The following is a 12,041-nucleotide window of genomic DNA, read 5'->3' as shown; positions in this document are numbered from 1 at the left end:
CTGAGTACAAACTGCCTTCAGCAGAGAGATGAGAAGCAGATTTTCTGTCGTAATGTTCCCCTCTCCCACTGCTATAATGCTAAATTGATAATGCAGTTTAAAAAAGCAAACACTTTATTCCTCCATTTCATGCCAATCCCAGCTGTGCTGTACTCTGACTGCTGGTGTTACTGGGCAGCTTGCTTCACGACTCAAGATTTCTCTCATGTAGACTGAGCTGGATCTTGTCAGTGTGCTGCCACTGCAGAAATGGCCTTGTGTATTTGGGGAGCATTTTGGGATGTACAACTTATTGTGCATGCTAGTGGTGCTTATATCAGAAACCGGCCTGATCCACAGAACTTCAAGGTAGCCTAAGACCCAAGGTATCGACAAGAAAGGAATAGTTTGATTTGCAAGTAACCTGGAAGGCTACGTGGCCTCTATCTCTCCAGACTTCAGCAGCTGATGAATAAAAAGACAGAGGAAATACTCATGGAATCTGAAAGGACAGAAAATTAAAGAGAGAAAAAAACAGCTGAAGAATATCTGTGGCTTTTCTGCCTGTGCTAATGCAATCCTCAAACTCTGATTGAGCCTTTCCATGCTAATGTAGCCTCCTCATAGCTAATGCTTTTGGTTTCAAAATTGAAACTAAATGACACAGACAATTTACTTTAAGTACAAAACATCTACACTTTCCAGTTTGCTGTTTGAGAAGATCACATTGTGGTCACGAAAATCTTATTTGCTTCACAGTCTCATTAATTCATACAGAAGAAGCAAAAGACAAGCAAAGACAAAAAGAGCTCATTTCATTTTGCTAGTACATCCTAGCTCCAGAGGGCTGGCTTTCTGGGCTGTATGCAGCCCAAGGAAGCAGCTCTTACACTGGTGTACCTGGAAAATAAAGCACCTTCTGACTGTCCCTGATCCTGTTTCTAGCCCCACATACTTAAAGCTGCTTTTGTCAAGCTTATCACGGTTCACATTTGCTATCATCTCAGTAGGGAGTGATGCTTGGAACAAGTTTGTTGGCTATGCAGCTTTCCCTATGCATAAAAGTCCTCCCTGACTTGACAACTCTAAGGCAAGGCTAGCAGAAAGCAGGACTGCAGGAAAAAAACTCAAGCATAAAGATTGTAGTGGTTTGTTTTTTTTCAAGAGCACATGATTTACATTCATATTCTGCCTCACTAGAAACTCACTGACAATTTGCCTGTGCATTTATTTCAGTATTTTAAAGCAAAAAAAAAATAAAAAAAAAAAAAAAAAAAATAAAAAAAAAAAAAAATAAATAAAAAAAAAAAAAAAAAAAAAAAATAAAAAACAAAATTTGAAATGGTGGCCATTAAATGCCAACAACTGAGGGATGGAGAAACAGCTTTGCTAACGTACTCTGTCTACTGCCAGGCTGTGTAGACATGGTGGGTACCTCTTCTGACAGATTTGATGGGCTGGGAAGCCTTCTTCATATATGCTCAACAGGAAGATGCTAAGGTTGGTGGCCAAGGGAACATGATCAATGGTCTTCTGTCTGGTGATAAAAAAGCTTGGGGACCTCCCTCTAGCAACCTGACCTCCTCACCACGCCACAGAGTGTCATCCCAGCAAGTGTGTGGGCCAGGGCAGGACAATGGTCATGCCTCCCTGTGCATCCTCCTGCCAAGCTGCTGAGCAGGCTCCCAGCTTGCATCTGACACAAGGAGAGAGGTGGTTGGTGTGGGACTCCCACAGCACAAACACCTCCCTGCCAGACCCCATGTCCTGCTTGTGGTAAATAGCATCTAAAGCTGTTGGAATTTCTTCTTTCCTTTCTGGCTTTCCTGCTAATGGTCCATGGCACAAGTTTCCTCCTTCAGGAAGGAATACTACAGAGATTTTTGTAGCTATGTTTTTTTTTCTACACAAACCTCTCAGTTTCTCTCAGGTTTTCCTTAAAGGGGAAACAAACCTCAGCCTTCCAACAAGTACACTGGTGCTTTAGAAGACCAAAACAAAGACTGAGCAGAATTGCCTTAAGTCATGCACTAGGGGAAGGAGTATAGATGCAGCTTATTTGATCTTCCAAAAAAACTTATTTCATGTTTGCAACGGAACACTCCGGGCTGTTCCTGCAGATCAAAGGTAACTGGATCCCTGGATCAAAGACTGCTAGTGAATTAGCAGTGGGACCACGTGAGTAGAAGTCTCTTCATCTGTCCAGAGATTCACCGGGCAGTAACAACCGCTTCCAACCCACCCTCCTGCATCTCACCTACTACCCGCGCATTAAGCGAGCCCTGCAACGTCAATTTCAGAGTCAAGATGAGACGATTTACAATACATAATGATATGTCTTTATTTCATCAACAGAAATGGTGTCTAGACAAAATTCAGTTAACACTAGCAATTCAAATGAATGAAAAGGGTTGGGTGGTTTTTTTTCATTTTTGTTTTTTTGCACAATACTGTATTTACAATGAGTAAATGACATTTTAAATTCATTAGTTCATAGCAATGCTTTCTTCCAAAAAGGTAAAAATTCTTAGTAACAGAGAGTAAGCATCAACAGCCACCTCATTTATTTATACAATAAAAATCACAAGAAACCACAGTCACCTAGAAAAAAAAAATAAAGACAAGCTTAAGAACTAGTACAATAAAATGATGCATTGAATTAAGTTACATTAATCGCATAGAATTTGTGTAAAAAGTATGTAGAAAAAACACCTGATGTAACCTGTTACAGTCATTGACCAGTTATGAGAGGTACAGAGGGTTATACAGGTAGATATGTGTGAAAACTGTCCATACTGTTTGACCTGGGGAGGAAGAGAAGAGGGGTTGCACCCCCTTGCATACACTGATAAAACCCTGTTTTGAATATGGCCTCTGAAGTTTGTAAGGCATATATAAGAGGTGCACTTGTAACCAACTGGTTCTGGAACAAACTCTTAGGGCATCCCCACCCTTGAAATCAAAGGTGATGCTTGCAACTTTGAGTAAACAGCCACGCATCGAATATCACCAAAGTGTTTAGTATCATTGCTGCTGCTCTGAGGGATCCAGAGAGCTTCAGGCGGAGCAAAGGCAGCAGTGAGAACAGGACTGAAACCATGCACATTTCCCTCGGGTACATCACAGCTGCAGGGTACCAGCTGGGCAGGGGCAGGGGGTGCCAGCCACAACCCCCAGCACGGGGCAGCTGCTCCCTCCTCTGCCCACATCCTCAGGGCATGGGCTCCTCTGGCTGCAGGGATGAGCCCACCGTCCACTGCAGCCCCTGCCTGGCTCGCTCCAAAGCCGGGGGGGTCCTTTGGGTTCGTAGCCTGTGACCGTCTCTGCTTCTAAGCAATCAATGAAATCAAACGCTGCCAGTTCCCATTTCTATTTTGGGATGTTAGTTTCTTTCTGCATGCCCTTAATTAGCCAAAAGGGACAACAGTGGCACTGCATAAACCACACAGTGACTTTCACTTATGGCAAGGGCTCTGCCCACAGTCACTTAAGTTTGCACAAGAACAGGAGTCACCTAACTGGCTTTTTAGCAGTCGTTTAGTTGGGGTAATAAACTTATAAAAAGATATTTTTAGCATTCCTTCCTGCCAAAAAGTGATTTTGTTTGGAAAAATGGCAATATTATTCATGTACTACCTTAAAATGCTCATCAGTAATTGATTTCAATATAAATAATACCTATCTTGGTGGAGTGTAGGAAAATACTATACACTTAATCTTTGCAAGTAATGCCATTAAAATTTTGAGAGTAAAGGGAATAATTATTCTACAGACCACCAACAACAGATCTTTTAAATATACACACAGTATTTGAACATAGGCATATACACATATATTGTATTCTACAGCATCAGACCTGATGCCTGAGTCATAAAATACTCCAGGGAGTATTATAAATATACATATATGCATTATAAACAGGAAAATACACAAACACACACTCTGACTAGAATTATAGATGTATGTATACATACATACATACATACATGTATTTTATATATGGATGCAAAATTAACTTGTACTGTTTTGGCAGAGACAAAATTGAAATGAAGTCAAAATGTGTTGAGAAAATTTTTAACAGGAAAGAGAGCAGAAATTCTTTATGTTAATAGTTTGAGTTTCACCTCACTTCTCATAAAAATAAAACTGCTCCATACTTAGCAGAGCCCCTCCTTATGCAAAGCCGCTGCTCATACTGAGCTAAAACTTCTCAAGGCAGCCCTAAAATAGAGACTTTTAAAATGCTGTAGCCATGGGCTACAACATTCACCCAGAGGCACCTTCAAAAGCATCTCAGATCAGGGAAAAAAAAAAAAAAGGTGGAAGCAGCACTCCTTGTTGCAATGGTAGCGGATGTCAAGTGGAGCAAAATGTGAGCCTGTGGACCTGGCAAATGTCCACTTTGTCTCACTGCAAAAGTCTCTATGGGTCTCCTATTCTGCAAATGCACCCTTGCTCTCTCTTTGCCACCACAGCAGTAGATTACAAGAAACAGATGAGGATGTGGTGTTGATTCTGGAATTGTAATGCTTCACCATGCTTTCTCCTAGTGGATCAGTTTTCATTTTATTACAGGATTATAGTGATTCCAGCATGCAGATTTGTTTTATTTACTAGGCAATCATGAAGTTACATATTAAAAAAAATTAACAATATATCTAGGCATTTTAACTTCTATTTAAGCACTCTTTAGGATACAGACATGATGAAGTGTCACACTCCAGATTAACAACCACAGTATCAGCATTAATCATTTCTCTGGCAGGAGTTAATCCATTTAGCAAAGTTACGTATCTCGTTCCCACTCTGCTTTTTAAAGAGAAGTAGCAGTTAGCATACTAATCACTGTGGCTTGCTTTTGCAGCACATTTTACTTCCTTGGGAAAAAAAATACAGGGATTAGATCCAAAAATATAGTGCATCTTAAAAGCAGCATATACCCTTAGAAACACATTTAATAAATTACTTGTACAATATATAAAATAATAGTTTTATACTGCAGCATCAAACTCTTGACGCCTGAGTCATCACGTTAGGAAGTCAGTGATATAAATACTGGGATCTCCTGATAATACAGCCAACGTTTTTGCTTTTGTTTTGCTTGTTTTCTGTTTTGTTTTCGCTCTTTTCTTTTTTTAATTTATTTTTTCACTACCTTTTTGTTCCAGAATCAGCTTGCAATGAGCTTTAATTGTGTTCAAGGCACCCCCAGAGAACGCAGAGAAACAAACACATTATTATAGTGTAGTACTCACCTGACAAAGCATAGCAAGCCTAAATGAAATGAGGTTTCCTGGCAATACAAGTATAGCAATGGCAGAGGAAAAGGAGGACTAGATACAGACTGGACAGAGCTCCAAGGACTCACGTGCCCATGGGAGCAGAGCAGTGCTCAGCGGGGAGATGGGGTCTCACCATGCCATTCCCAAGCAACGCCCAGCAGAAGAGATGCTGCATGCATCCTCTTTGACAAACGCAAAGAGATTCTTAAGATCACAGTGACCACTGGCCAAACTCTTCGAATTCTGCAGTCAGATTTTTTTTCCCGCTCTTTCCAATGATGTTTTGTGGTCATTTGGTTTGACCTCGTGAGACAAGAATGGTTGGGTATGTAAACTGACGTCCAGGTCTGAAACTAATTCTCCCAGTATCTTCCTCTAAACGTTAGCCCAGTAACTGCTTTGAAAGCCACATGGTTCAAAATAGCAAAAAAACCTCAGAACAAAATAGAAACAAAAAACAACCACCACCACCACCAAAAAAACCCCACTGAAAAACCATGATACATGTAAATATAGGAAGCAATGACACAAAATCAACCACTTCTAATGGGAAAGAATGAAATCAAACATCCAGAAGAGCTTGCAGAGGAAGGAAAGAGAGAGACGAGAGAAAGGTTGAGGAAGAGACACTTATTTGAGCAGTGGTTTTAAATATCAGTTCCCAAGGTAGAGGAAATCAAGGGACCCAGCACCAGTATGAGGCCAGGTCAAACCTAAGAGCTGCAGCACAATGGGTTGTGTGGGTGGGTTTTTTAAACCGTTGGAATGAGGTCAAGAGTACCAGTTGCACATGAGTTGTTAGTAGAGTAAATCTTCATGTCAGGAAGCAAGATAAAACTTGGTTTTATACTCATAAAACATTCTATCTATTCATATATATATAGGAGGTCACTTAAAAATAAAAAAGGCAACAGAAAAACATCTTTAAAATACTGTGTCAGTTGACCCTTCCCTCCCGCCCGCCCCCAGCCCCCCCCAAGTAGCTATGACTCTATAATGTGATTCACATTTAGTTTTAAATTCTAGCTTTCACCATGGTCTCATAGAAACAAAACTTCTCTGCGAAGCACAGAACTGCTTTGCAACGTCAACGAATTCAAAGGAAAATCAAATCCCACCCCCCACCAAAGAGCTTCTCAGTGAAGTTACCTGCAAAAGATGGTTGGGAGGGGGTTCAGATATTTTTAGGTTAAGCTCTTTTAAAAAGAAAGGACAACTCCTCCCCCTTTTTCAACCGTGTGAACTAGGAGTTTATGGCATTTGTATATTTTTGAACATTTAAAGGTAAGGATTTTGTACAGTAATGATTAATACCTAAACATAAATATTCTCCTACATTATATACTAGTTTTTCTTTGTACATGCGGGGAAAAAAAGTATTTTCAACAAACATGGCACATGCTATATGCAGTTCCTCCTCAGTAGCTTGGCTACAATTACAATAGTTTGCATGAGGAGGATAAAAGCAAGACTTTGTGGCGAGTGGGCGACAGTCCATGAGCACAGTCTGAAGATGGAAGAAGGTGGAGAGAGGGAGCTGATTCCTCCTCCAGGGTTCAAGATGCTGATCTACTTGAGTGCCTCAAAAAACCACCAGCGCACACCTCTAGTGTAAACGTTAGCACAGAAGACCACATTATCACTTAGTGCTTCTGAGAAGCTGCTTCCCCACACTTTTTTTTTTTTTTAAACAGGTGTGAACAGCTGGTCATTTTTTTTTTCAGTGAGAACAAACAATATCAGCCAATAAAGCACATGACAGTTGTCGTCGATAAAGCCACACAACCTGGCACACGTAGGGCAAAGAACCACAAAATAAAAACTCAGTACACTTAGAATAGTAATAATTATTAAAAAAAGCATTAGGAGGTTGTTCTTCTGTCTACACTGTACATACAGATGTTATGCTTGGAAAGCTGCTGTCTCACACAGTCATAACATGAGTCAACATTAAGATACAAGTCCAATACAGTTACAACTAAGCCAATTCACTGAGTAGTCTCCTTTGAGACAGCGCTCTTTTAGCTGCAGTTTGTGCTGAGGGCAATGCTGCAGGATGAGAGGATCCTGGAACACAACAATTTGATGGGTAAGTGACCAAATTGGGTGTTGGCAAACGTATGTTTTGCTCTTAGAGGATACAGTGCTAGCTGGACTTCCGTAAGGAAGCCAAAGTCAACAACTAGGGGTGTGATCCTGCAACTCTGCCTACCTAGGCAGGGTCACTGACTTCACCAGACCCACCTCTGCAACTTGGGTCTGGTGGGGAGAACAGGTAACGTCTGAGGACAGCTGAGGTCAGGCTCTGGGGACTAGCCGGAGCAGCAGTTGCTTCCATGAGTAAAGGATGCAGAGTGGGGCTGGAGAAAAAGCCCCCAAGTATATTGACATGATCTCTGTTTGCTTTACTTCGTGGAACATTTGATGAATTGATCCAGTTGTCAAATACACTTTTCTCTAAAGAGTGAAATATACTTTCCCCTATAAGACTCCAAAAGCATCATTAACAGCACTTAAACTTGGTTTGTGAAACAGAAAGAAGTCTAAATATAAAAATAATTCAAGCAGATTCTCTTTACAAATTGTATAGTGAATTCAGTATTTGGCAAGACTGTTTTTACTACATAATGAGCTCCTGAGTGTTTGTCTATTAGATAAAAATTTTCTATTTCCTTTAAGCCATAAAGCAAAGAAAATCATATACTCAAGTTATTCTGAAGTCATGACTTCATTAATGAAAAGAGGTTTGACCAGAAACTCAGTGCAAGTGGCAAAGTTGACCATTACTGTACAGTATCTGCAAGAAAATAAAATAGCTCCACATTGCTCAAGTGGCACGAAATGGCTGTGCCAAAAAAATTGTCTATAATAAAATCTCAAATAAGTTTCCGACATTAAAGTTTTATAAATAAGTACAAAGTGAATGCTATTGCTGAACGGCGAACTGAGGAAAAAATTATCGTGTAACAAGTTACCAAACTAGTTCTAGCATCAAAGACAAAAAGGAATGTTGGAACTTGTTTGTACAATAGAAATGAAAGCTTCCAGTTTGTAGGATGAGAAAATTGAGGCATGCAGGGACTCTTGCATATGGATATATATATTTTATATATATTATATATAATATGTACAGTTTAGCTATAAAACTTTGATGTGTAAAGAAGCTGTCTTCAATGAAAAATTGAACATTCAGAGGAAATTCCTGAGTTAGGGTTTTGTGACATGGGCCACTGAGAAAAAAGCTGCGGTTGGGTCCTCAGAGGTGTTATGTCCATCCCTGTTAAGATTGAAATCAACATACAAAAACAGACAGTGTTGCCACTGCTTCGTTCCCTGCCTGAGCAAGGGATAGCACCATTGTGAAGAGAACTCCTGCTTGTAGAGAGGAGGGAATACTTAAAAACAGTATTGCTGCTAAGACCACTGTAGTGTGCACCAAATACGTTCTTCTAGACAACAAATGAACACTGCCACTGGCTGACTGAAGAACACCTGACCAGGTGTAACATTAAGGTTACGAGTCACTAGGTGTAATCTTTCCTAGGTTGTTCATCTGTTGTACATTTATCAGTCATTTCCTGACAGAAGTCTACCGTGACCGTCTGGCTGCTCTGCTCTGGTGGAAGCTCTCTCTCGGGGTAAGTACCTGCGTCGGCTCCATCCAATCCCGCGCCAGCCGAACAATTTTCCGAGATGTTGTTGGGCAGCCAGGGTGCTCCCAGCTGCACTGAGCCTTGCTCCGAGCAGCACTGCATGCTCTCCCCGACGCACTGGGAGGTCACCAGGCTCTGCTCCACACCAGCTGGGGCGGGGCTGATGGTGGTGACCGGCTGTAGATCCATGGGTCTGAGAACGGGGCAGTATCGGTGGAGGGCTTGGATCTGTTCTGGGCTCTGCATGTCTCTACACACTTCTTGGGAAAGACACGAGAAGTTGTCTAACAATTCTCCCATGCTTGCTTTCAGCTGGTTCCTTTCTGAGAGCAATTTCTCTTTCTCACACACCTGAAAAAGAAAGAAGGCATCTTAGGCTGAGGAAGGGACGTCCATTGCCTGCTCACTTTGGGCATGTATGCAGCAGTACCCAAGAACACCAATGTGGCATACTTGTTTTCATATGGCCAGAGGAAAAGTCACAAAGACATCAAGTATTTGATCACCACAGCCTGTGTGGACAGTAGTTTGGGAAACATCTGGAGAAAAACATTTGAACTGGAAGAGGATAGAATCCCAAATTATTCCCACAGAACTGTTCCCTTTATAAACTAAGGCTGCCTGACAGAGGATACAAAAGAACTCAACAAAACATTTTGAGGGAGAAGTGCCATTTCCCATCTAATCAGCAAGATAATGGGATAATTCCTGAAGTGAGGAATGCTGCTGATGTTCAGTTCACCCTTGAACTGTCAGGTTGGCCGCTTAGGCTGGGTGCACACCCTGGAGCCCTGTTACCACTGAGAGAGGTGAGTTTATTCAGTAGAGGATCTAAGTGTGCTCCGTGGCCTGCACCATGGCTTGTTTTCTTATGTTCTGCTGCTTAATGGTTTGGGCTTGATCTAATACAGATATTTTTATGAACCCAGGCTAGGGTTTCACCTCTAAAAAATCGTGTTGACTCAGTGTAGACTAACTGGGATGGTCCTGCTGCATCTCCTTCTGTCTCAGGCAGGTGGGCATACAGCTCAAGAGAGTAGATGAGATTTTGTAGAGTACCAGAACTATTTCCAGAGCTGAGCTGGCCCCAAAAGCAGCGCAGCCACGTATATCTCACCTAGTAACACTGCTAAACCCAAGATGTCTCAGCATCTGAGGTGTGAAAGCTCCACAACTCAGATAATCCAACTATGGGTGGTTGTTGACAGCTGATAGTATTGCTCTGGGTCTAGAGCCCACACTGGAAGCATACAGCTGTGTGAATGTGAAAGAGAACAGTGCACATGAAAAGAACTAACTGCTAAAATATTGATAAATCTATCAAGAAAGCATAAAAATAATAAAAAAATAAACAGATGCTCAAGTACATCTTGAGATGATGAATTATGGAGGAGAATATGCTGTGAGTTTGCAGGGAAAAAAAGGAATGTGAGTGGGTAGATGAATGAGTGAGAGAAAGCAGGCAAAAAAAATTACCTATCAAACTCTGAGGATACAACCATTTCACTCACTGTCTGCTGTGAAACCATCTGTGTCAAGAAGATGGGTAACTTACAGTAGGTAACAACAGGGGGAAAAGGGGTCTTTCATAAAAAAGACCCAGCCAAGTGAAAAACCCTTAAACCACAGCACCATTATGTAATTCATGAGACTGGAAACTGATGTTCACAAAGTGGACAGACGATAACAAAGGAATTTCCAGTGGTCATGTGTTGTGTTTATTCCTTTCCCTGTCCCTGTCTTCCAGCTCAGGAGGCTGGGTACTCAGAGAACAACTGGTCTTTCTATTAAGACTGAGGCAAAGAAGCCATTAAGTACCTCAGCCTTTTCCTCCTTCTCTCTTGCTATGTTTTTACTGCATTCAATAAAGGATGGAGATTCTCCTTGGCCTTCCTTTTCTTGCTTGTCTGTTTAAAAAAAAAAAAATTATTGTCTTTTACAGCAGTAGCCTGATTAAGTTCTAAAGTTGGACTTTTATCCTTCTAATTTTCTCCCTGCATGATATCCTTGTAGTCCTCCTGATTAGCTGCCCCTTCTTCCAAAGATAATAAGCCTAATTTTTTCCTCGAGTTCCAGCCGAAACTCTTTGTTCAGCCAGGCTGAACAGTGTCTCATATTTCAGCACATGGGATCAGCCTGCTCTTGTGCATACAAGGTTTACTTCTTGAAGAATGTCCAACCTTCCTGGACTCCTCTGCCCTTCACTATTGCCTCCTAAGGGATTTTCCCAACCAGTCTCCTAAACAGGCCAAAGTCTGCATTCTGGAAGTCCTAGGTGGCAGTTCTGCTGACCCTCCTACTTAATTCTCCAGCAACCAAAAACTCCTTCATTTTGTGTTCACTGTGCCCAAGAAGGCATCCAACACCATCACTTCACCCACCAGCCCTTCACTGTTTGCAAACAGGTCCAGCAGGACCTCTTGCCTTCCCTACTTGGCTCACACTACATATTGCCACATATTCAAGTCTCCTTTGCTAAAAACTGAGCAGGATCAAGCCCACAAGGCCACTCATATGCCTTTCATTCATTCCCCTGAGATGAGTGTTGGTGCTGGGGAGAGGACTTAAAATTTTTATTTTGTCTGTCTGCAGTTTATCATATCAGACAATAACAGCAATGTCACAGGATTGCATGAAATCAATTAACTCAAACTAATTTTCAAGTGAAGGCTACGGTATAAGGCTGAATCACCCCCTGCTGCTAGTCCAGTCCTCAGAGTTCTGCTTGTGAGGCTCTGGAGAGTAAGAGACAGGAACTCCTCCCCATCACCAGCTCAGTGCAGAGGGACAGGCATGTGCAGCTAAGACTGGATCTGCTTCTTCTGGCAACAAGATGAGGATCCCTCCACTCTTTCACTGTGCAGAACCTCTGACTCACCCTGTACACACTGTGCATTGCACTCAGTGCAGGAAGCAGTTGCTCACTATTTTGTTTATCTTTGTTGTGTTGTTTGTTTTGCATCAGTGGAGTACTACTCTGAACAATGTTTTGATTTTTCTTTTTTTTTCCCCCAGGGCTTCAGCAGCACAGCATCTGAAGGGCTCACAAGCCTTGATGATTTAAGCCTCCCAACCAGCTTGTGAGGTCAGTGTCACCTCCCTGTTACAGACGGAAGCAGACAGGCAC

At 41.7% G+C, this 12,041-nt stretch overlaps 1 protein-coding gene across 2 annotated transcripts in view; it reads right to left on the bottom strand.

Moving 5' to 3' along the window:
* Positions 1-8,018: 8,018 nt before the first annotated feature.
* Positions 8,019-12,041, bottom strand: part of BACH2 (BTB domain and CNC homolog 2) — a 180,241-nt gene continuing 176,218 nt past the window's right edge. For both annotated transcript variants that reach the window (XM_053974383.1, XM_053974382.1), the window contains one exon: positions 8,019-9,265. In XM_053974383.1, the coding sequence (XP_053830358.1) occupies positions 8,786-9,265 (480 nt within the window). In that variant the 3' untranslated portion in view covers positions 8,019-8,785. The remainder of the gene's footprint in view (positions 9,266-12,041) is intronic.

The sequence above is a fragment of the Vidua macroura genome, chromosome 3 (assembly GCF_024509145.1).
Source record: "Vidua macroura isolate BioBank_ID:100142 chromosome 3, ASM2450914v1, whole genome shotgun sequence".
NCBI classification, from domain to species: domain Eukaryota; kingdom Metazoa; phylum Chordata; class Aves; order Passeriformes; family Viduidae; genus Vidua; species Vidua macroura.
This window is presented reverse-complemented; position numbering and strand designations above follow the sequence as displayed.